General features: G+C 45.2%; 1 protein-coding gene and 1 pseudogene across 1 annotated transcript; one reads left to right on the top strand and one right to left on the bottom strand.

Annotated features, from left to right (window-relative positions):
* Positions 1 to 9,777: 9,777 nt before the first annotated feature.
* On the bottom strand, positions 9,778 to 18,787 carry LOC139366082 (regulator of cell cycle RGCC-like). The gene is made up of 5 exons (XM_071103173.1): positions 18,552 to 18,787; positions 18,093 to 18,278; positions 17,124 to 17,204; positions 13,137 to 13,199; positions 9,778 to 10,929 (listed from the first exon to the last, which is right to left on the bottom strand). The coding sequence occupies exons 1-5, from the start codon at positions 18,613 to 18,615 to the stop codon at positions 10,922 to 10,924; spliced, it is 402 nt and encodes a 133-aa protein (XP_070959274.1). The 5' UTR covers positions 18,616 to 18,787; the 3' UTR covers positions 9,778 to 10,921.
* LOC139365876 (protocadherin-20-like) lies at positions 18,693 to 26,433 on the top strand (annotated as a pseudogene).
* The last annotated feature ends 88 nt before the right edge of the window (positions 26,434 to 26,521 follow it).

Genomic DNA, 26,521 nt, shown 5'->3' with positions numbered 1-26,521 from the left:
TAAGAATGTAGAAACTAGGGCCTGTAGGACTTGCCTTGTTGATAGTGCTGTTAAGAAGTTAGATCGATGCTTTATTATGGACAGACGTCTCCCCATCGTAGCTACTGTTGAATCAATATGTTTTGACCATGACAGTTTACAATCCAGGGTTACTCCAAGCAGTTTAGTCACCTCAACTTGCTCACTTTACACATTATTCATTATGAGATGTAGTTGAGGTTTAGGGTTTAGTGTATGATTTGTCCCAAATACAATGCTTTTAGTTTTGGAAATACTTAGGATTAACTTATTTCTTGCTACCCATTCCGAAACTAACTGCAGCTCTTTGTTATGGGTTTGCTGTCATTTCAGTTGCTGTAGTAGCTTACGTGTATAGTGTTGAGTCATCCGCATACATAGACACACTTTACTCAAAGCCAGTGACATGTCGTTAGTAAAGATTGAAAAAAGTAATGGGCCTAAACAGCTACCCTGGGGAATTCCTGATTCTACCTGGATTATATTTTATAGGCTTCCGTTAAAGAACACCCACTGTCTGTTCGACAAGTAAATCTTTATCCACATTATTGCAGGGGGTGTAAAGCCATAACACAGAAGTTTTTCCAGCAGCAGACTATGATCGATAATGTCAAAAGCTGCACTGAAGTCTAACAAGACAGCCCCCACAATCATTTTAGCTCAGACTCTAGCGGCCTAGCTGTCTTCTCCGTAATGATGTGGCCTCTTTGAGATGGATGGCCTGGAGAAATCACTGGGGCCATGGAGACACACTCCTATACACTCCCAACCTGTGTCCCAAATGGCACTATATTCCCTATATAGGGAACAGGGTGCCATTTGGGAAGCACCCCAGGCTGCTTGTATGAGTACAGATACAAATCTCTATGGAGTATCACTCAGTCAAGTAGGACAACTACACCTGGCAACTGAACCAGCTCAGTACAATACAGGGCGTAGGCATGGGGATCCAGGCCCGCCCACTGGGGAGCCAGGCCCACCCACTGGGGAGCCAAGCCCACCAATCACTCCTATGTTCCAATGGCACGTTGTGTTAGAAAATCCAAGTTTATTGTTTGAAAAGGCTAATTAATTGATCATTCCAAAACCCTTTTGCAATTATGTTAGTACAGCTGAAAACTGTTGTTCTGATTAAAGAAGCATTAAAACTGGCCTTCTTTCGACTAGCTGAGTATCTCGAGCATCAGCATTTGTGGGTTCGATATCAGGCTCAAAATGGCCAGAAACAAAGTACTTTCTTCTGAAACTCGTCACTTAATCGGGTTTGTTGAAATATAACAGAACAGATCAACTGGATTGACATTCACTCTCATGCGATGGGTTACCAAAAATAACTAACTGAGAGCCACACTCCCAATAAGCCACGAATATGACCTCAATGAGACATCACTGTGCTTCTATGGCTATTTGCACCATGCCACAGCCTACTTAATTTGTTAATTTAGCAAACAAGACAGCTCATAATCCAGTGCCTTTATCACAGTCAACACCTTTAATTAGCTTTAAAGATGCTCAATTCTGTCTCAACCTCATGGCAAAATGTGTAGAATAGCTTGAGATGAGCTTTAAAACTGCACATTTCCCTCTCCGCCCCATGGCAAAATGTGTTCAATAGCATGAAATTAGCTATAAAACTGCACTTGTGTTTTAATAGCTAGCAGAGCACTTAGAAGTAATTTATTTCACAACACAGAGTCAGTCTGATGTTCTATGGTCCTTGGCGTGTGTGGAGGGGAAAGGCGAAGAGGTCCTCATTCTGTAAATAACACTGGTTTGTTGGTAGAATGTCTGTACCCTGTCAAGACAAACCCGTTCTACAGCTAATCATTCCACTTTTAGAACATTCCATTCTAGTTCTTACATTTATTTTAGAACACATTTATTAACTTCTAGTTCTAGAACTAATCAGTTTCACTTCCAGAACCATTTAATTGGTGTTGTAGAACATTGTGTTCCGTTAAGCTGTTAGAAACCATAGCATGTCCATCTGAATATCTCAGGGCTGCATCGGCTGTTTGACCATCAGATGGCAGTCTACCATCGGCTTTCATAGATCAGTCTACTGGTGGGAGGAAAGGAGGAGTGATAGTACTGTAGACTCTGGTTGAAGTTTTTTTCAGTGAATGGCCCAGTGCAGTCAGAAATGTGACACTGTCAGGTTGGAATGATACTGAGAAATTGTGTAAATGATTATAAGACCATTTTAGTGTAAGAGCTGTTTGAAAAGACCACCTGAAATGCCAGCATGTTTTGGTGGGGTGGAGTATTGGCCTTCCGTGGTGACATCACCATGAGGTAAATTAGTTAATAGACCAATAAGAAAGAGAGTTCCAAACTTCTCTGCCAATAACAGCTCATTTTCAGTTTTCCACTCCCCACTCAGACCACTCCCAGATAATCCTAGTAAAATTCTTGCTTGAGAAATCGCTCTTTGCTAAGAAGTTATTTTAGTTTATTTTTGGCCATTTTAATTGAAAACAATCACAGTACAGTATTTAATTGTTACCCATAAATGATTTGATATTGAGATAAAAATGGCTGCAGTGGACAGTGGACTTTAAATTGTAATTTATTCCCTTTAAGAGTGTGCACACAGACATGTCAACAACGTCTGACATCATTTCCTGCTCCTGACAAAGTTAAACAAGCAGAACTTCACACATTTCCCCTAACTATTTAATTCATGATGGATCTCTATGATTTTAACAAGAAAATCTGTGCAGGGGGCTCCTTACATTTTGAATCTGGCATAAGTCCTTTCTTGAATCTAATCGTTTTATTAGAATAATGATGTCCTAGAAATGCCTGATAGAAATAAGGGGAAAGTAGCGTAATGTGTGGTGGCAGAAAACTTCAGAGCAAATGTTCAGTCTGCAAAGAGATTATTGCAATTATATTAATGATTTTCAATGGTGGAAAGTTAGAGTATGCTGTCAAAAAAGTTAAAGTCACCAATGAAGTAATGCCTCATTGGAAGTTTGTAGAGGGAGAAGTCATTCACATTCCATTGAAATGAATATCTTGGAGAAGAATTCCAATGGTTTCCTTTCACACACAACAGGATGTAGACTGAGACACAAAGCTCAGCAGGAAATAGCAGGACCAGGTATCATTTTACATAGAAATAGAAGGCAAAATGATTTCCTGTGTTCCCCATGGTGATGTGCCTTGTTGTGTTGACCATGGGAATTTTAAAGGGAATCTGTGTCTGTTTTTCTCTCAGAAGGGTGGCTCCCAGGCCTCCCGAGTGGCACAGCAGTTTAAGGCATTGCATCGCAGTGCTAGCGGCATCACTACAAATATAGGTTCGATCCCGGGCTGTGATGCAGCCATCTGTGACCGGGAGACCCAAGAGTACAATTGGCCAGGTCCTCCGGGTTAGGGGAGAGTTTGGCCGGCCAGGATGTCATTGTCCCATCGCGCTCTAGCGACTCCGCATGCACACTGGCACGGTTGTTTCCTCTGACACATTGGTGCGGCTGGCTCCCGGGTTAAGCGAGCAGTATGTCAAGAAGTAGTGCGGCTTGGCGGGGTCATGTTTCGGGGGATGCATGGCTCTCAACCTTCGCCTCTCCCGAGTCCGTACGGGAGTTGCAGCGATGGGACAAGACTGTAACTACCAATTGGGGAGAAAAACTGGTAAAAAGTACCTCAAATAAAATAAGAAGTGTGGATAATGACTGCATTCTTTTCATTCATCGCTTTTGACAGATATTTTTACATTTTAAAAGGGAACATGCAAGTTCTTCTAAAGTGGGACATGTCTCAATCTTACAGTTCACTTCAATGGTGTAAAAGGAATTGTTTTAAACTTCTTAGGGCTGCAATCCCGTTAACGGGATGATATGACAACAGCCAGTGAAAGTGCAGGGCGCCAAATTCAAATCAACAGAAATCTCATAATTAAAATTCCTTAAACATACATGTATCTTATACAGTTTTAAATGTAATCTTGTTGTTAATCCCACCACAGTGTCTGATTTCAAATAGGCTTTAAGACGAAAGCACCACAAACGATTATGTTAGGTCACCACCAAGCCACAGAAAAACACATCCATTTTTCCAGCCAAAGAGAGGAGTCACAAAATGCACAAATAGAGATAAAATGAATCACTAACCTTTGATGATCTTCATCAGATGACACTCACGGGACTTCATGTTACACAATACATGTATGTTTTGTTTGATAAAGTTCATATTTATATAAAATAAATAGCCACATCGATTCAACATAAATAGTCATCATAAATGAGATGATAATACAAGTTATAGCCGCCATGTTGGAGTCATGGAATTATAGATATACCTCTCCTTAATGCAACCGCTGTGTCAGATTTCAAAAAAACTTTACGGAAAAAGCAAACGATGCAATAATCTGAGACGTTGCTCAGAAAATGTATCAAATTAGCCGCCATGTTGCAGTCAACAGAAATTACACCAGAAATTACATGATAAATATTCCCTTACATTTGATGATCTTCATCAGAATGCACTCCCAGGAATCGCAGTTCCACAATAAATGCTTGATTTGTTCGATAATGTCTGTTATTTATGTCCAAGTAGCTGCTTTTGTTAGCGTTAGGTACACATATCCAAACGCTCATGCTTTTGGACAAAAACTTTGGACAAAAACTTCAAAAAGTTATATTACAGGTCAAAGTATGGAATCAATCATTAGATGTTTTTATCATAAATCTTCAATAAAGTTCCAACCAGATATTTCTTTGTTGTCTTGAGGAGGAATGGAGGAATGTCTTGAGGAGGAATGGAACGCAAGTCGATATCATTTGGAATGCGCGTGACCAGGAAATGTCTCTCTGCCAGTAAGTTGACTCATTCAGCTCTTATTCAGTCCCACAACACAGCAGAAGCATCATTCAAGTTTCTAAAGACGGTTGACATCTAGTGGAAGCCCTAGGAAGTGCAACTTCATTCATATCCCAATGTGAATTAAATTGGGCCTGGGATGAAAATATACCAACCTCAGATTTCTCACTTCCTGTTTCGATTTCTTCTCAGGTTTTTGCCTGCCATATGAGTTCTGTTATACTCACAGACATCATTCAAACAGTTTTAGAAACTTCAGTCTTTTCTATCCAATACTAATAATAATATGCATATATTAGCAACTGAGACTGAGGAGCAGGCCGTTTACTCTGGGCACCTCTGGGCACCTTTCATCCAAGCTACTCAATACTGCCCCTGCAGCCATAAGAATTAACCTTGAATGTGACATTGAATTTTTCACTTAATTAAAAACAATAGAAAAAGCATGTGAGGTCCTCATCATATGAAGCTATAAAAAAGACTACCTCCCGATACTTCCCTATCTTTTCTACACAAAAATGATCTCATATTATCCCACAAATGTTATATTTCTCTGGTCAAGTTCTCCTTTATCATCTCTATGTGACCCTTCAGCCCTCAGCTCTCCAGCAACAACAGATCACTGAGGCGGGTGGCTTGGGTGACATTTAATACATTACTCATTGGTAGGAAGAAGTTTGGTTCAAATCAGATGTTGGGCACTATATTTATTGAATATTATCTCAATCCTATCAATTAAAATGGCCAGTTTTGGTACAATCAATTAGCTTAATTTCTCAGAGATCAATTTATATTTCAACAAGATTATCCGAGATGGTGGGTGTCAAAATTCTCTTTCTTGTGTTTTTTGAGGTGGAACGACGCAGATGGCAGACAGGACACTGCGTCCTACTGTTCTGTAGTTAACTATGTCTGGTATTCTCCCCAGTCCCCAATGTCTTCTCTCCTCTCAGTTACGATTCTATTGGTTATTTGGGGAATGCATTTCGAAAAGGGGCAGTGGTTTACTGAACTATATTTTATCTTTATTAGGTTAATGTGCACATTAAAAGTAAACAACCTAAATTCACCTACCGGTAATGTTTCTGTATCTTTGTGTAACTTTGTATTACTGTGTGTTTAGTACTACTGTGGAAGGCCTGTCTATCTCTCCCTTTTCACTTGTATCAGCCTGACCATTTTCATTTGTATCAGCCCTGTTGGGTTTGCAGTGTTGGGGAGTAGTGAACTACATGTAGTTCAACTAGTCATTTTACTACATTTTGCAGTAGATTGGTGGTAGTTTAACTAAATTCAAATCTAGGTAGTGTTTTGAGTAGTTGCTAAGTTTTTCCCATGTAGCGGTGTAGCTAACTACTTGAACTACACACTACTGTTTTACCATGTAGCGGTGTAGCTAACTACTGGAACTATACACTACTGTTTTACCATGTAGCTAACTACTGGAACTACACACTACTGTTTTACCATGTAGCGGTGTAGCTAACTACTGGAACTATACACTACTGTTTTACCATGTAGCTAACTACTGGACCTACACACTACTGTTTTACCATGTAGCGGCGTAGCTAACTACTGGAACTATACACTACTGTTTTACCATGTAGCTAACTACTGGACCTACACACTACTGTTTTACCATGTAGCGGTGTAGCTAACTACTGGAACTATACACTACTGTTTTACCATGTAGCGGTGTAGCTAACTACTGGAACTATACACTACTGTTTTACCATGTAGCTAACTACTGGAACTATACACTACTGTTTTACCATGTAGCTAACTACTGGAACTACACACTACTGTTTTACCATGTAGCGGTGTAGCTAACTACTGGAACTATACACTACTGTTTTACCATGTAGCTAACTACTGGACCTACACACTACTGTTTTACCATGTAGCGGCGTAGCTAACTACTGGAACTATACACTACTGTTTTACTATGTAGCGGTGTAGCTAACTACTGGAACTATACATCCTTTCCTAGCAAAATGAAAAGATAATATGGATGAACTATGCAATAATGTTCCTCATTTCAACTGACTGTCTAGTAGACTGACTCTCTACATCATTACTCTCTGTCATTTAGATTAACAAAGTGAACCATAGATGACATGACCCTTGACTTTCACAGACAGCCAATCATCACCCACAAACAGTCCAAGGAGACCAATTAGCATGGAGACAACACGGGGCAGCTTTACTTGATGAATGTAATACATTACGTTCGCATCATATTGAAGGTAATTTTCTGGGAGTTGATCATGATAACAACACTGCCATCAGACAACAGTGTGATGTTGCTAATGCAACGATACTATAACACAGATCACTGCAGGTGAGCACAGATGGTTTCTGACACCGATAGAGGTAGGGAGTGGAGATGTGACTGGGATTAAGTCATGTTGGTCCTCCACTCTCACATCCTCCCAAGACAAGGTATGTATTGGAGCATGTGATTGGGATTAAGTCGTGTTGGTCCTCCACTCTCACATCCTCCCAAGACAAGGTATGTATTGGAGCATGTGATTGTGCATACCATTTTTATTAGCCTGTTTTTTATTTTATCTGGCCCAGCTCGCTAATGACATTTTTTTGTTGTTGAATTTTACCCCTTTTTCTCCCCAATTTCGTGGTATCCAATTGTTTTAGTAGCTACTATCTTGTCTCATCGCTACAACTCCCGTACGGGCTCGGGAGAGACCAAGGTTAAAAGTCATGCGTCCTCCGATACACAACCCAACCAGGCCACACTGCTTCTTAACACAGCGCGCATCCAACCCGGAAGCCAGCCGTGCAATGTGTCGGAGGAAACACCTTGCACCTGGCAATCTTGGTTAGTGCGCACTGCACCCGGCCCGCCACAGGAGTCGCTGGTGCGCGATGAGACAAGGACATCCCTACCGGCCAGCCCCTCCCTAACCTGGGCAACGCTAGGCCAATTGTGCGTCGCCCCACGGACCTCCCGGTCGCGGCCGGTTACGACAGAGCCTGGGCGCGAACCCAGAGTCTCTGATGGCACAGCTGGCGCTGCAGTACAGCGCCCTTATTAACCACTGCGCCACCCGGGAGGCCCGCTAATGAAAATTTGATGTGCATTTCTCCTCATATGCTCTTTGAGAAATCTATTGTCACACAGTGGGGTGGGGTATCCCCATTGAGAATAACTAGTGACAAAAACAAATTAAATGCTGAAGTAATCCCTGACACAATTTTGGGAATAGTGAAGTGAGAAGGGCCACAGCCTTTTCAGTTTCAATCTGAACCTGACCACTGACTGCATTGTTTTCCTCGTCATTGTGGCTCTTCCTTTCTAGATGGCTCTCACCCCGACACCACCCTGTACAGGAAACTGCCTCATCAATCCTAAAACCCAAACTTCAAGGGGAAGTTCCAGACAATCTCCAGTGTTGATGCCAGGCCAAATTTGGTGTTAGCATGTAAGCTACACCGCTACCTGGTAAAACAATAGTATGTGATGTGTCCTAAATAGTACCCTATACCCTACATAGTGCACTACTTTGACCAGATACCTATGGGCCAGGTCAGAAGTAGTGTACTATATAGAAGATAGGGTGCCATTTTGGATACAACCCAGGTTTGTCCTCCCTGCGCCGCTGTGGCCTCAATCAGTCAGTACATCTCCTTTATCTGGCTGGAGCAGACAGGCAGCTCGGGGACAGGGACACACTCCTTTATTGGTGACTATTGTTTTGGCGTTTCTCTCTCTATTTCTCTCTCAACCCCCACATTTCCTGCGTCTGCTCCCCCTCCCTACACACACACACACACACACACACTACTCTCTCAAGTGCTAAGTCTTGTTGTGGTCAGGTGGGGTTGAGTCGTGTTGGCAAGGGTTCAGAAGTCCCTCCCATGGACAAAGTGTCTTAAATGAACCATGAACACACAGAGAACATACTGTTTAGAATGTCCTGCCGTCCCTTCCTTTAGGGGGAAACCTTCTTACTGTGAACATAACCCATGATGTAATAAAAAAGCTAAAGGAAGGTGATGAACAGTTCAGTATGTACCAGTACCGTAGGTTCAGTAATAGCACAATAAACAACCCCTTCCTGTCGTCAGGGGATACAGCTGGCTCTTCAATACCAACTCCTTCTCCAGCTTGATTAAAGCCTGTGTTCCTTTGTCAGAAAGACAGCTTCTTTTAATGTCCTGTGTTGGTTGTTGGTCAGTGAAAGTTTGTTGGTATTATTTTGTAGCCACTCCTTCAGAGGTATGTGTATGTGAATAGGACTTGTTGTTTTTTGTTAATGTAATGTTTCCCTTAAAGTCTTGGTCATTATTCTGTTTCATTTGTTCCCAGGGGGGGGAATGCACCTTGGGAGTGTTTAGGCAAGAGGCCTGCGGGCATACATCACCCGTCATATTTAATGTCTATGCACACTAGGTAAGACCTGGGCGGACCACCCCCTGTATTTGGTTAGCGCGCCAGGTGGTGCAATAAGCTAGGTAAGTAGTGGGAAGGCAGGTAAGGTAGGAGAGGGGACTCTTTCATTTTTACTTTGGTTCCATCCAGCCCGTTTCCCCCACTTTACCGTGTTAGGGAAGAATGCATTTCCTGTAAACGGTATTTTTCTCTGCATCTGTCATCCTTCCCCTTGCCTACGATCACATACCTTTTCACTCCACGGGGAGTTGAGATGTATCAGGATGTTGCGTTCCCTCCTCCAAGAGGCGTGCCATCAAATATTTCCTAAATATTTGATCAATTCAACATATTCACTCAATCTCCTCGGTGACATAGCTGATGCCCCCCAAACAATGTAAAGGGTTTTGAGAAAAGTTGGAAAAGTGCTATTTAAATCCAATAGCATCATTATTCATATCATGTGATATCATTGATAGTTTACTCCGTGCTTCTAGACTATTTCTTGGCTTTGAAATAACTCAAAAAGAGAGCAAACATTTTTTTAAATATGTATCTTTATTCCTCTGTACAAAGATCCTTATCATCATCGGGTTAGGGACTGATCTGTTTGTAGTAGAGTATAATATAATACTGTACATCACTTTGCACTTTACAATATAAAACAGAGCATTTTCACAATTACTGTACATGGGGAGGTTCCAACACATTGGGTTGTGATAACAATGGGTTTCACTATTATAAGGCCTTCCATCAGGAAACAGCAGGTTGGCACTTACTGATCACAAGATACTGTGGAGTCTCTACTGCTTCCCCCATTGATTTGTTTCCTTCATATCTGCATATTAAATGGCACCCATTCATGTTCTCCTGTTGAAGAGAGACACGTTCATGTTCTCCTGTTGAAGAGAGGCACGATCATGTTCTCCTGTTGAAGAGAGACACGTTCGTGTTCTCCTGATGAAGAGAGACACGATCGTGTTCTCCTGTTGAAGAGAGACACGATCGTGTTCTCCTGTTGAAGAGAGACACGTTCATGTTCTCCTGTTGAAGAGAGACACGTTCATGTTCTCCTGTTGAAGAGAGACACGTTCATGTTCTCCTGTTGAAGAGAGACACGATCGTGTTCTCCTGTTGAAGAGAGACACGTTCGTGTTCTCCTGTTGAAGAGAGACACGTTCGTGTTCTCCTGTTGAAGAGAGACACGTTCGTGTTCTCCTGTTGAAGAGAGACACGTTCATGTTCTCCTGTTGAAGAGAGACACGTTCATGTTCTCCTGTTGAAGAGAGACACGTTCATGTTCTCCTGTTGAAGAGAGACACGTTGACTATAAGACAGCATGATTTAGGTGTGAATATGTCACCAGTCTGAGGGAAGGGATGTAGTCTACCACCTCAGGTCCAGTGGTGTTCTAGATATTGGAACATGATGCTCTTATAATTACTCATGTTTAACCTTTTTTTCCCCAGAGGGGCCAGGAGAGAGCTGGCTTTCTCCGAACACAACAGGACAAAACTGTGCTATTTTAGATCTGTGTGTGTGTGTGTGTGTGTGTGTGTGTGTGTTCAGCAGTAGCCATCCATGCAGCCTGTTCTCTCTTCTCTTTCCACGTGGTCTCAGCAGCTCTCTCGCCTTCGCCGTCTCTCTCTCCGTCTCCGTCTACATCTCTCCGTCTCTTTCCGTTCACATATCTGTCAGACAGACAGTCATTAGCATGCAGCAGTCAGGTACAGTTATGTGTGTGCGCATGTCTACGTCTCTGTGTGTTCTCTGAAACAGCACTGCCTCTCTGCTGATAGTGGTATCAGTGATAGTCATGTACTATAGACTACTATCACTGGAGGGTGTGTAGATAGCCCACCTCAACCCTGCAGACATAGAGCTGTGATTTAGCTGGATAATACATATAGACACTAGGGGAGCTGTGATTCAGCGGGATACTACATATAGACACTAGGGGAGCTGTGATTCAGCGGGATACTGCATATAGACACTAGGGGAGAAGTGATTTAGCGGGATACTGCATATAGACACTAGGGGAGCTCTGATTCAGCGGGATACTGCATATAGACACTAGGGGAGCTGTGATTCAGCGGGATACTGCATATAGACACTAGGGGAGCTGTGATTCAGCGGGATACTGCATATAGACACTAGGGGAGCTCTGATTCAGCGGGATACTGCATATAGACACTAGGGGAGCTGTGATTCAGCGGGATACTACATATAGACACTAGGGGAGCTCTGATTCAGCGGGATACTACATATAGACACTAGGGGAGCTGTGATTCAGCGGGATACTACATATAGACACTAGGGGAGCAGTGATTTAGCGGGATACTGCATACAGACACTAGGGGAGGTCTGTGATTCAGCGGGATACTGCAGGGATGACACTAGAGGAGATATGGGATTCAGCTGGATACTGCAGGGATGACACTAGAGGAGCTCTGTGATTCAGCTGGACACTGCAGGGATAACACTAGAGGAGATATGGAATTCAGCTGGATACTGCAGGGATGACACTAGAGGAGATATGGGATTCAGCTGGATACTGCAGGGATGACACTAGAGGAGATATGGGATTCAGCTGGATACTGCAGGGATGACACTAGAGGAGATATGGGATTCAGCTGGATACTGCAGGGATGACACTAGAGGAGATATGTGATTCAGCTGGACACTGCAGGGATGACACTAGAGGAGATATGGGATTCAGCTGGATACTGCAGGGATGACACTAGAGGAGATATGGGATTCAGCTGGATACTGCAGGGATGACACTAGAGGAGATATGGGATTCAGCTGGATACTGCAGGGATGACACTAGAGGAGATATGGGATTCAGCTGGATACTGCAGGGATGACACTAGAGGAGATATGGGATTCAGCTGGATACTGCAGGGATGACACTAGAGGAGATATGGGATTCAGCTGGATACTGCAAGGATGACACTAGAGGAGATATGGGATTCAGCTGGATACTGCAGGGATGACACTAGAGGAGATATGTGTTTCAGCTGGATACTGCAGGGATGACACTAGAGGAGATATGGGATTCAGCTGGATACTGCAGGGATGACACTAGAGGAGATATGGGATTCAGCTGGATACTGCAGGGATGACACTAGAGGAGATATGGGATTCAGCTGGATACTGCAGGGATGACACTAGAGGAGATATGGGATTCAGCTGGATACTGCAGGGATGACACTAGAGGAGATATGGGATTCAGCTGGATACTGCAGGGATGACACTAGAGGAGATATGGGATTCAGCTGGATACTGCAGGGATGACACTAGAGGAGATATGGGATTCAGCTGGATACTGCAGGGATGACACTAGAGGAGATATGGGATTCAGCTGGATACTAGCCGCTCGACATGTTAGCATCTCAATGAAAAGGGGAATGAATTATATTAAAGGCCTAACCAGCAGTAAATAGTGCAGGCCACTGAGGCCAGGTAGTAGGTTTAACTGTGAGGGGACGGCAATAGAAAATAGACCTCATGATATACTGAGCTCAGCTGGCATAGAAACACTAGACTAATGGGATATAAGGAGATTGAAACACTAGATTCATGGGATATAAGGAGATTGAAACACTAGACTAGTGGAATATAAAGAGATTGAAACACTAGACTAATGGAATATAAGGAGATTGAAACACTAGATTCATGGGATGTAAAGAGATTGAAACACTAGACTAATGGAATATAAAGAGATTGAAACGCTAGACTAGTGGAATATAAAGAGATTGAAACACTAGATTCATGGGATATAATGGCATTGAAACACTAGACTAGTGGAATATAAGGAGATTGAAACACTAGATTCATGGGATATAATGGCATTGTCAGGTTGTGCTGAATTTTTGTTTTGTTTTAAGATGCATACCAGCAAGTTCCCGGTCCAAACTGTCGATGAATCTCTGTAGGTCTCCTGTGTCTCCCATTCTGGCTGCAGACAAAAAGGAGAGCATGTGAGAAGGAGAAAAAGAGAGTGGTTGAAAGGAACATTTATGTGGAGAGATTCAGCAGATTATATAAGAAGAAACTGCATCCCAAATTGCACCCTACTCCCTAGAGCCCTGGTTAAATGTAGTGGACTATATAGGAAATAGGGTACCATTTGGAACACAATGAAGGAGTCAGGACACAAGCCCTGGTTTAACCAAGATAGAAAATAAAATGCACAGACTCTTATTCAGCTGGCTTTATAAAAAAATCACATCTTAAACAGCCCATAATGTAAAACTCCACTGAGCCAGTGAGACGCCTGCAGCACACCTCAGACTGACCGACATGGATCTGACAGTGTTATATTTAGCTTATATGTATGGCTTATGAATGCTTTATGTAATGCTATGTATGTCTAATGCATGTCTTAAGTCGTGTTATGTATGTCTTAAGTAGTGTTATGTATGTCTTAAGTATTGCAATGTATGTCTTAAGTAGTGTTATGCATGTCTTAAGTAATGCAATGTGTTCCAGTATAATGGAGACAGACAGACTGGTGCCCCTAAACCAGCACTCTGTGGTCTTTCCATTAACATTATTCCTTCATCTACATTAGACAATGTAGACTCTTTCACCCAGCCACACACAGCTGCTTCTACCTCCCCCCCCCCCAACTCTCCACCCCTCAAACCACTCTCTCCTCAAATCATTCTCTCCTCCCCTCAAACCACTCTCTCCTCCCCCAACTCCTCTCTCCTCCCTTCAAACCACTCTCTCCTCCCCCCAACTTCTCTCTCCTCCCCTCAAACCACTCTCCTCTCCTCAAACCACTGTCTCCTCCCCTCAAACCACTCTCTCCTCCCCTCAAACCACTCTCTCCTCCCCCCAACTTCTCTCTCCTCCCCTCAAACCACTCTCCTCTCCTCAAACCACTCTCTCCTCCCCTCAAACCACTCTCTCCTCCCCTCAAACTACTCTCTCCTCTCACCACTCCCTCAAACCACTCCCTCAAACCACTCTCTCCTCTCCTCAAACCACTCTCTCCTCCCCTCAAACCACTCTCTCCTCAAACCACTCCCTCCTCCCCTCAAACCACTCTCTCCTCCCCTCAAACCACTCTCTCCTCCCCTCAAACCACTCTCTCCTCTCACCACTCCCTCAAACCACTCCCTCAAACCACTCTCTCCTCCCCTCAAACCACTCTCTCCTCAAACCACTCCCTCAAACCACTCTCTCCTCCCCTCAAACCACTCTCTCCTCCCCTCAAACCACTCTCTCCTCCCCTCAAACCACTCTCTCCTCTCCTCAAACCACTCTCTCCTCCCCTCAAACCACTCTCTCCTCTCATCAAACCACTCGCTCCTCCCCTCCAGACACTCTCTCCTCCCCTCAAACCACTCTCTCCTCTCCTCAAACCACTCGCTCCTCCCCTCCAGACACTCTCTCCTCCCCTCAAACCACTCTCTCCTCTCCTCAAACCACTCTCTCCTCTCCTCAAACCACTCTCTCCTCCCCTCAAACCACTCTCTCCTCTCACCACTCCCTCAAACCACTCTCTCCTCAAACCACTCTCTCCTCCCCTCAAACCACTCTCTCCTCCCCTCAAACCACTCTCTCCTCCCCTCAAACCACTCTCTCCTCTCCTCAAACCACTCTCTCCTCTCCTCAAACCACTCTCTCCTCTCCTCAAACCACTCTCTCCTCTCCTCAAACCACTCTCTCCTCTCACCACTCCCTCAAACCACTCTCTCCTCTCCTCAAACCACTCTCTCCTCCCCTCAAACCACTCTCTCCTCCCCTCAAACCACTCTCTCCTCCCCTCAAACCACTCTCTCCTCTCACCACTCCCTCAAACCACTCTCTCCTCTCCTCAAACCACTCCCTCAAACCACTCTCTCCTCTCCTCAAACCACTCTCTCCTCACCTCAAACCACTCTCTCCTCAAACCACTCCCTCAAACTACTCTCTCCTCAAACCACTCCCTCAAACCACTCTCTCCTCTCCTCAAACCACTCTCTCCTCCCCTCAAACCACTCTCTCCTCTCACCACTCCCTCAAACCACTCTCTCCTCTCCTCAAACCACTCTCTCCTCCCCTCAAACCACTCTTTCCTCTCATCAAACCACTCGCTCCTCCCCTCCAGACACTCTCTCCTCCCCTCAAACCACTCTCTCCTCCCCTCAAACCACTCTCTCCTCAAACCACTCTCTCCTTTCCTCAAACCACTCTTTCCTCTCATCAAACCACTCGCTCCTCGCCTCAAACCACTCTCTCCTCCCCTCAAACCACTCTCTCCTCCCTTCAAACCACTCCCTCAATCCACTCTCTCCTCAAACCACTCTCTCCTCCCCTCAAACCACTCTTTCCTCTCATCAAACCACTCGCTCCTCCCCTCCAGACACTCTCCTCTCCCCTCCAGACACTCTTTTCTCTCCTCTCCCCTCCAGACACTCTACCTTCCCCTCCAGACACTCTACTCTCCCCTCCAGACACACTACTCTCCCCTCCAGACACACTACTCTCCCCTCCAGACACACTACTCTCCCCTCCAGACACACTACTCTCCCCTCCAGACACACTACTCTCCCCTCCAGACACACTACTCTCCCCTCCAGACACACTACTCTCCCCTCCAGACACACTACTCTCCCCTCCAGACACACTACTCTCCCCTCCAGACACACTACTCTCCCCTCCAGACACACTACTCTCCCCTCCAGACACACTACTCTCCCCTCCAGACACACTACTCTCCCCTCCAGACACACTTCTCTCCCCTCCAGACACACTTCTCTCCCCTCCAGACACACTTCTCTCCCCTCCAGACACACTTCTCTCCCCTCCAGACACACTTCTCTCCACTCCAGACACTCTCTTCTGATCAGTGGTACATTATTTAACCATTATACCAACCCTAGGCCACCACCACACACTGACACACACACCTTTACCAACCCTAAACCCCCACCACACACCTATACCAACCCTAAACCCTAAACCCTAAACCCCCACACACCTATACCAACCCTAAACCCCCACCACACACCTATACCAACCATAAACCCCCACCACAACCCTATACCAACCCTAAACCCCCACCACACACATATACCAACCCTAAACCCCCACCACACACATATACCAACCCTAAACCCCCACCACACACATATACCAACCCTAAACCCCCACCACACACATATACCAACCCTAAAACCCCACCACACACCTATTGCAACCATAAACCCTAAACCCCCACACACATATACCAACCCTAAACCCCCACCAAACCTATACCAACCCTAAACCCCCACCACACACCTACACCAACCCTAAACCCCCACCACACACCTACACCAACCCTAAACCCCCACCACACACCTATACCAACCATAAACCCCCACCACACACCTATACCAACCCTAAACCCCCACCACACACCTATACCAACCCTAAACCCCCACCACACACCTATACCAATCATAAACCCCCACCACACACCTATACCAACCATGAACCCCACTCCCCAACCCCCAGATGACGCTCAATAGCCCTGCAGGAGACAGGCTGTAGAAGCACAGCAGCCCAGCTTTGTTGTGTAAACTCAACTCAATGGTGATCGATGGTAATGCACTAATTATCTGTGTAAAAGTAATATTGAATGGACTGATAATGATCTCCTACTGCAGTGTTTCTCAACCCTGGTCCTCCAGTATCCCCAACAGGAAGCTGTTTCATTGTAGCTCTTAACAAACACCCCTCATTCAACTCATTGAGGGCTTGATAATTAGTTGACTAAATGTGTACTGTTGGAGGTGCTTGAGGACCAGAAAATACTGTGCTACTATGACTCTAGCTGATCAGATAGCTCAGAGCCAGTTTAGATGGTCAACTGATGGGTTGAGATGTAGTGGTATTAGTATCTTACCTTTGGGCGTCACTGTTATGCCTGCAGTGTGGAGCTCTTCTTCGCTGGTGTTCCAACTGTTACCCAGAGACACCTCACTGCCTGGAGGAAGGGATGAGCAAGAGAGGGACAGACAAGGTTAGACCATGTGGAATAACTACTATTTACCATCTAGTAGACACTTTTATTCAAAGCAACTTACAGTATTGGATGCCTACCTGGCATTGCTGTCACGCCCTGGCCATAGAGAGGCTTTTATTCTCTATTTTGGTTAGGCCAGGGCGTGACTAGGGTGGGCATTCTATGTTCATTTTCTATGTTTTGGATTTCTGTGTTTGGCCTTGTGTGGTTCTCAATCAGAGGCAGCTGTCTATCGTTGTCTCTGATTGAGAACCATACATAGGTAGCCTTTTCCCACTATGGGTTGTGGGTAGTTATTTTCTGTTTAGTGTGGTTTGCACCTGACGGAGCTGTTTCAGTTGTTTAGTGTTCAGCTTCACCATTAAAATGAGGAACACGTACCACGCTGCGTTTTGGTCCTCACCTTCTTCCACCAACGGCCGTTACAATTGCAAGCTCCATGCTCTACCCACTGAGCTACAGAGGACCATTCTGACAGCTAATGTTGAATATAACTTTCAGAATGAATGATGTGCTAAATAAGCTAATGCAACTCTTCATCCACAGACAGTCATGCACATCCATTCCTTGTAATGGTGCAAACATGCATTAGTTGAAATGGTGTTATTGTGTTGCTTTCTATTTTCATGTTACTCTCTATTTTCATGTAAAGTTGATGCATGTTCATGAGCCGATGATGTCACCAGTGAAAACTATCAAGTGTGGGTTGACCGTCGCTGCCCACGTGCGTATTCACCCGCTATACCTCATCTGAGTCACCGTTCACGCATAAACAACACGCGCCCTCTTCCACGTATGTAATGGACACATAACAACGACCATAAAGGTTTAGACCTAAAGGCTACTCACTGCAGTCACTATTGTCCTCCACGCCGCTGTCGCTGACCACTGAGCCGTCGTCCCCTAGCCCGGTGCGCCGTTTGGCTTCAGACAGGAGCCGCTCGTATTCGTACGGGACGCTTTGTGAAGGCTCGCTCAACTCCACAACCACATCAGCGAACTCCTGGAGTAGATCAGTTAGCTCCAGCTCCAAGTCTGATAGGGGATTTCGAATATGGTTTAAGTTAGAGTGAGAATAATTCAATTAGTGATTAAATATAATAACTTTATACATGGATTTTAATTAGCCTATTAATAAAAGTAATTAACGTCAAAAACGAAATAACCGCTACCAAACAAAATCAGGCTATTTGAAATCGATCCACATTAAAAATCTACACCAGCAGGACTAAAATACAAGAAAAAACGCTGCAATAATCAATAGCCTAGTGATAAACATGTCACATCAAGCCAACACTCAGAACCCACCTGAAAAGTTGTCTGTGGGCATTCTGAAGTTTTCTGTAGACATTCTGAAGTTTTCTGTAGACATTCTGAAAAGCGGGAATAATGCGTCGATGACTACTAGAATACTTGAACTGTTCAAGAAGTCAAGTTTCAAGTGGACACATGGGTTCTTCTGTTTATAAAGCCTCCTTAGACTCTACTCACAACGGGACGCGCTCTGCAGCACCCAATCAGATCACTGCGTGCGCGGCTTCTGTGGTTACAGTAGTGAGTGGGCGTCTCGAAAGTAACAGTAAAGGGCGAGGAGAAAAACAAACGTAAACGAATGAATGGAACAGTCTCAGAAACCCCAAAATAGAGTCTTATGCAACTCGGAGACATTTTTCTGATGGGTTTTCCATGCGTCACAGAAATCCTCTCTATGCTGCCAATTCAGTCTAGAGTTTAAAGGAAATTGACGAATGGAATAATGAGATTTTGCAAAAAGATTTTGTCTATGAGTTCAACCATTATGTAGTAAATTGTATGCCTACTGTTTCCTATTATCTATTATAAACAGCCAATCTGGCTATCCTACTACTGTTTCCCAGGAAATAACCTTTATTAACAAAACCTCACTGTAAAATCCAATTCATGAAGTTCGTTTTTATCATTATTTTTGAAAATTAACCCCAAACTACAGTAACTGTCAAATGTTTGGACACACCTACTCATTCAAGGGTTCTTCTTTATTTTTAATATTTATACATTGTAGAATAATAGTGAAGACATCAAAACTATGAAATAACACATATGGAATCTTGCAGTAAACAAAAAATGTTAAACAGATAAAATACATTTTATATTTGAAATTCTTCAAAGTAGCCACCATTTGCCTTGATGACAGCTTTGCACACTCTTGGCATTCTCTCCACCAGCTTCATGAGGAATGCTTTTCCAACAGTCATGAAGGAGTTCCCACATATGCTGAGCACTTTTTGGCTGCTTTTCGTTCACTCTGGGGTCCAACTCATCCCAAACCATCTCAATTGGGTTGAGGTCGGGTGATTGTGGAGGCCAGGTCATCTGATGCAGCACTCCATCACTCTCCTTGGTCAAATAGCCCTTACACAGCCTGGAACCGTTTTTCCTGGTACTGTATATGCACTGTAGAAGGCCCATTGTTGTAAAGTCACATGAAACTACTCCAACCAACCAACAGGGGTCACTCAAGAATTGTGAATGAAACACTACAATTCATGTCACTGCCAACGTAGACCTCTGTCCTACTGACTGACTTACTGGTGTCATGCCTACACCTCTGGGGAGGAAATATTATAGCTCTTTTAAGTCATATTTCTATACTTAGTTGGACAATACTAGAATTGGAGAAGCACTCTGAGACCACAGTGATCACTTGCCATTTGTGGCCACAGTTGACACAGGTGGAATTGGAACTTTGTGGTGGAACAGCTGTCCTCAAACTGACTCGTTTCTCATCATGATTAACAGTAAGTATGTTACCACGGTTACAGAGAAGAACCTTTTGTATGTCATGTTCCTTTCACCACAACCATTTACATAATCATTTTACTTTCAATTGGTCAATTCCTCAAACCACTAAACCAGAGATAAAGGGTACAGGAAGAAGTTAAAGAATACTGTCAAATCAGGTTATTCAGTTACCTGTAGTGCAAAGAATACTGACTAACCAGTTGTTCTAATTTGCTGCTGCAAACTGTCCAATAAGCTCATTAAGTTACAGTAGTGGGAGGGGCAGCAGGTGTGTGTGTTAGCATAGCAGTGCCCAAATAAGGCAGTAGGTGTACAACCCCGCCTCCAGCCCCAGTCTTCCTCCCTACACTAGTCTGGCAGAGTGACAGGTGGGAGGGGTGGGAGAGGAGGAGACGGTATTAACAGTATCCAGGTGGCTACAGGTACAGCTACCTCCAGCCCCAGTCTTCCTACTCTTAGCAGAGGTGGAGGCAGAGGAAACCCAGACAGGTGTCATGTGTGTAGGCTACGGGCCATGGGACGAATGAAAATATGAACTGGGCTGTACTCCTTCAGGTCAGTCAATCATTAGAACATTTCCTTATCGCTTAATTAATGAATCACTGTACGGCAATTTATCTGTCATATCATCTGTCATATCATATCTTGTATCTATGTAATTGTCTAATAAATATTAGTTCACCAAAGGTCAGTGAACCGTCATAGGTCAATATGAGTGCAGTATCTGTGACTACATCTTCTCGTTCATGCATTGACACAGACTGATTAATAGTGTTCTCTGGAAGCTAATAGAAGGCAATATGACAGTGTTATCTTTGACTACATTCATTCGTAGCCTGTTTATTTAGTTACTCTGGCAGCATGGTATTATTGTTGATCATTACTTGGTCCTTGTTTTGGTAGCTCTCATATCACAGGGAGCTGGTATATGGGTGATAGGTCACGGGTTATGGGATATTGTTGAGAAAAAAAGTCACAAAGTCCTTGAGTTAATGGGTTACTGTTGTGACTGGGAGCACATGAAAAAGAAGCCCCTCTTTACACTCCTTGGGTGTATAAAGAGTAATGCTAGAGGACAGCTATTATTCACTATTATTTAATATGGAACATCGTCATGTAAATATGTCAATTGTAATGTAAATTCTCTGCATGTGTTTCGTTAAGTGCTTTTTTTAATAATTATTCTTTATAATTCCACAAGCATGTTTTGTCATTAGTCATGGTGCAGTAGGTTTGAATAGTAAGTGGATGGGGGGGTGAGATGCATCAGATTATATTACAGTACTGCTGCACACACAGGATTTGTCCCCAATGCCACCCTAATTCCCTAAATAGTGCACAGAAGTAGTGCACTGGGTCCTGGTCAGAAGTAGTTCACTGGGTCCTGGTCAGAAGTAGTTCACTGGGTCCTGGTCAGAAGTAGTTCACTGGGCCCTGGTCAGAAGTACTGCACTGGGTCCTGGTCAGAAGTAGTGCACTGGGTCCTGGTCAGAAGTACTTCACTGGGTCCTGGTCAGAAGTACTGCACTGGGTCCTGGTCAGAAGTAGTTCACTGGGTCCTGGTCAGAAGTAGTTCACTGGGTCCTGGTCAGAAGTACTGCACTGGGTCCTGGTCAGAAGTAGTGCACTGGGTCCTGGTCAGAAGTACTGCACTGGGTCCTGGTCAGAAGTACTGCACTGGGTCCTGGTCAGAAGTAGTTCACTGGGTCCTGGTCAGAAGTACTGCACTGGGTCCTGGTCAGAAGTAGTTCACTGGGTCCTGGTCAGAAGTAGTTCACTGGGTCCTGGTCAGAAGTAGTTCACTGGGTCCTGGTCAGAAGTACTGCACTGGGTCCTGGTCAGAAGTACTGCACTGGGTCCTGGTCAGAAGTAGTTCACTGGGTCCTGGTCAGAAGTTGTTCACTGGGTCCTGGTCAGAAGTAGTTCACTGGGTCCTGGTCAGAAGTAGTTCACTGGGTCCTGGTCAGAAGTAGTTCACTGGGTCCTGGTCAGAAGTAGTGCACTAAATAGGAATATTTAGGACTCAGGCACAGTCCCTTGTTTTAAAGGAGCCACTGAGGTAGAAATGTCACTGTTGATAATAGATCACTAAAGGAAGGAAGATGTTTTCGTCCTAGCCTACTTCAGGGGGAAATTCCAAGGATTATAATTTCCTCAGATTAATGTTTTTCCTCCTCACAACAATTTCTCTCCAGTGTTTAAGTTCCCTATTCAGGTTCTCCTTTAGAACGTGGTACATATCAGTGGTTTACTTCACACCAATGTCTTCTAGTGTTCCAAGTCCTACGTTTTCATTTCTATGTTCTCCTTTAGAACGTGCTGGTCACGGTCCATCTCAGGCAGATCCTGTGCTCCGGTTCTGTTCGGATCTCGGTTCCAGAGGAGCAGGAGGCTGGGGTCCGAGTCGGGTCCATCGGGTCCACGTTCCCCCCCTTTACCAGCTCCTGACCCAGTTCTACCTCAGGGTGGACCAGGGGACAGGGGATGTCTACACCACCGACAACAGGTGGTTATTTATGGAAACTCATTCTAGATGTGGTAGCCTACAGGCCTTCTGACTGTTTCTTTACATAACTGGATGGATTTCTGCACTTATTTGACATTTGTTATTGCTGTATGTTTGTAATGTATAGCGGTTGCTGATAAAGACACTTCCTCTTGACTTGTAGCAAAGTAATTATCTACACTATGTGACCAGAAGTATGTGGACACCTGCTCGTCGAACATCTCATTCCAAAGTCATGGGCATTAATATGGAGTTGGTCCCCCCTTTGCTGATATAACAGCCTCCACTCTTTTGGGAAGGCTTTCCTATTAGATGTTGGAACATTTCAGCCACAAGAGCATTAGTAAAGTCGGGCACTGATGTTGGGCGATTAGGTCTGGCTCGCAGTCGGCGTACCAATTAATCCCAAAGGTTTTCGATGGGGTTGAGGTAAGGACTCTGTGCAGGACAGTCAAGTTCTTCCACACCAATCTCAACAAATAATTTCTGTATGGACCTCGCTTTGTGCACAGGGGCGTTGTCATGCTGAAACAGGAAAGGGCCTTCTCCAAACTGTTGCCACAAAGATGGAAGCACAGAATCATCTAGAATGTCATTGTATGCTCTAGCGTTAAGAATTCCCTTCACTAAGGGGCCTAGCCAAAACCATGAAAAACAGCCCCAGACCATTATTCCTCCTCCACCAAACTTTACAGTTGGCACTATGCATTGGGGGCAGGTAGCGTTCTCCTGGCATTCGCCAAACCCAGATTCATCCATCGGACTGCCAGATGGTGAAGCGTGATTCATCACTCCAGAGAACTCGTTTCCACTGCTCCAGAGTCCAATGGTGGTGAGCATTGCGCATGGTGATCTTAGGCTTGTGTGCAGCTGCTCGGCCATGGAAAACCATTTTATGAAGCTCCCGAATAATCGTTATTGTGCTGACGTTGCTTCCACTGGCAGTTTCGAACTCGGTAGTGAGTGTTGCAACCGAGGACGGACGAGTTTTACACCCTACACGCTTCAGCACTCGGTGGTCCCGTTCTGTGAGCTTGTGTGGCCTACCACAGCCGCGATAACAGTACTTTCAGTTGTCCGGGCAGCTCTAGCTGGGCAGAAATTTGACTAACTGACTTGTTGGAAAGGTGGCATCCTATTACGGTGCCACGTTAAAGTCACTGAGCTCTTAAGTACGGGCCATTATACTGCCAATGTTTGTCCATGGAGATTGCATGGCTGTCTGTTCGATTTTACACACCTATCAGCAACGGGTGTGGCTGAAATATCCGATTCCACTAATTTGAAGGGGTGTCCACGTACTTTTGTATATATAGTGTATGTTGTAACAGTAATTTATCCATCTATCTATTGCAGGATGGACCGAGAGGCCCTGTGTCCTGACCAACTCCAGGCTGAGGAGTGTATCGTCCCACACGACGCCATCGTGGGCCCTGAGGCAGAGCTGGTGAAGTTCATGGTAGTAGTAGAGGACATCAATGACCACGCTCCTCACTTTGACAACACTGAGATCCATCTGAGTGTCTCTGAGGATGTGGCTGTAGGGACCAGTTTCTTATTGGACGACCAGGCAGAGGACAGAGACATGGGACGTAACGGACAGCTGCAGTACCACCTAGGTGGAGCCGGTGGGTTTTTCAGTGTGACAGTAGAAGAAGAAGATGAAGTGGCCATTTTCTTTTTGGTTGTGCGACAAGGACTAGACCGCGAGAAGCAGGATCTTCATGAGATGACTCTAGTGGCCACAGACTGTGGTTCTACCCCACTAAGCGCCACAGCAACGTTATTCATAAAAGTGACTGACGTGAACGACAACTGCCCAAAGTTTACCCTGGGCAGCACCCAGAAGGTGGTTATTACAGAGGACACACCCAGAGACACAGTAGTAGCCAGGGTCAGAGCCACAGACCTAGACCTGGGCCCCAACGCTGCCATTACCTACTCCCTCAGCCCCAAGGTCTCAGAACGGGCCAGGGAACTCTTCAGTCTGGACAGTCACACTGGCCTGATCAGCCTGAGAGGAGACCTCAGAGACCGCCACAGTGACAGTGTTAGTGACAGGGGAGAGGAGGTGGTGTTGAAAGTGTTAGCCAGCGGCCCGCACTGCCCCCCTGCAGACACTCAGGTAACCGTATCCCTGCTCCCCGCGCCATACCAGGAGAATGGCATAAAGATCAGGTTCATAGCAGAGCATCAAAACCAGACGATAGTGTTGCAGGAAAACATGCCCCCCACTGTCTTGGCTTTGCTAGAGCTACCGGGGGATACTAGTAGTGTTAGAGGCTCTTCGTATCTCTCCATTGAAGGAGAGGTGCCGTTCTCTTTGAGCCGGCAGAATGGCAAATACCTCCTGTCGACATCAAAGCCTTTAGACTACGAGGTGAAGAGTGAATATCATGTTTCTGTAGTGATGCGTGGTGATGTTGAAGAGCCTGCAGCTCAGGGCTTCCCCAGGAGAGAGATCCAGGTGAGGGTGGTGGATGTGAATGATAATGCTCCACAGTTTCTCCAGAGTCACTATCTGATAGACATAGAGGAGAATAACCCCCCTGGGGCGTCTCTGCTGAAAGTCAGGGCGCAGGATGCAGACAGCGGTGAGAACGGGCAGGTCACTTACAAACTGGATCGACCATCACACACGGCGGCAGCAATAGCCCTTTATAGAATCGACCAGAACACAGGTCAGCTGACAGTTTCTGTACCCCTGGACAGGGAACAGCAAGATGTTCACAGACTGACAATTGTAGCCAGAGATAACGGCTTTCCTCCATTAGAGTCCTCTGTGATGGTGACGATCACCGTCCTGGACCAGAATGATAACGCTCCTGTCTTCATCACCCCTCACTTCATCTTCTTCATCCCTGAGAATATACCTCCCCTGGCCCAGGTGGGGAAGGTGGGGGTGTCAGACATAGACGCAGGGCTTAACGGGGAGGTGGAGGTGAGGGTGGTGAACAGCAGTGTCGGCCCCTTCGTCATAGACAACGCCCAGGGGACGCTGCGCTGCATGGCCGATGTCGACCGCGAGAAACAGGACCGCTACGAGTTAGATCTGCTCGCCACCGACAACGGACGCCCGTCACCTCTGACCTCCGTCGCCAGGGTAACAGTGTTCATCGAGGATGTCAACGACAACCAGCCCCAGGTCATCCTTCCCAGCAGCAACCTGTCGTGTCTCACCATCTCCACGGGGACCACCACGGGCACCATGGTAACCAAGATCTACGCCATCGACAAGGACTCAGGGTTAAACTCGGAGATCACATACACCATTGCAGCGCGGGAACCACCGGGCACCTCTCCATCATCCCATCACCACGGTGACAGCAGCAGCAGTCCCTTCCAGCTGGACGCTCGGTCTGGTAACGTGACCTTAGCCCAGAGGCTCATGGGTAAGGACCTGGGGATGCACCACCTGTTCATCGTGGTGACTGACGGTGGGAAACCAGCGCCCCTCCACACCACCGTCTGGGTCAATCTGCTGGTCAACGACACCTTGGAACCATGCCATCTGGACACCATGCCCAGATCCCTGCCCTACAGACTGGCACAGACGCCCTCCGAAACCCCCTCCGAGATGCCCGTCTGCGACAGACACGCTCAGTTGATCCTGCTGCTAGGCCTGGGCATGATGGTGGCCTCGCTCTGTCTGTTTCTGGCGACGGTTGTTTTATACATGAAACAGAGGAAGAGATCTAGAGGGGAACAACAGCAGAGGAGGAGGATAAATGAGGAGAATCAGATTCCTCTACGCATTCCGGAGAGATATTTCTTAGGAGAAGAGTTATAACGAGAGAGAGGCTTGTTCTGACTGGACTCTATATTATGAATTGTTGACGTTTCTTGTATACCTTTTTAAAAGCATGAAATGCTTAAAATTAAATACAATTAAAATACATTTTCACTATTTTCACACAAAGGAGTCTCTCTCTTTCAATATTCTAAGATGAAACGCTCTGGTTAAATGTCTGATACGATCCAATATACATTT

This window comes from Oncorhynchus clarkii, chromosome 14 (genome assembly GCF_045791955.1).
Source record: "Oncorhynchus clarkii lewisi isolate Uvic-CL-2024 chromosome 14, UVic_Ocla_1.0, whole genome shotgun sequence".
Lineage (NCBI taxonomy): Eukaryota > Metazoa > Chordata > Actinopteri > Salmoniformes > Salmonidae > Oncorhynchus > Oncorhynchus clarkii.
The sequence above is the reverse complement of the archived record's forward strand: the minus strand, read 5'-3'. Positions and strand labels throughout refer to the sequence as shown.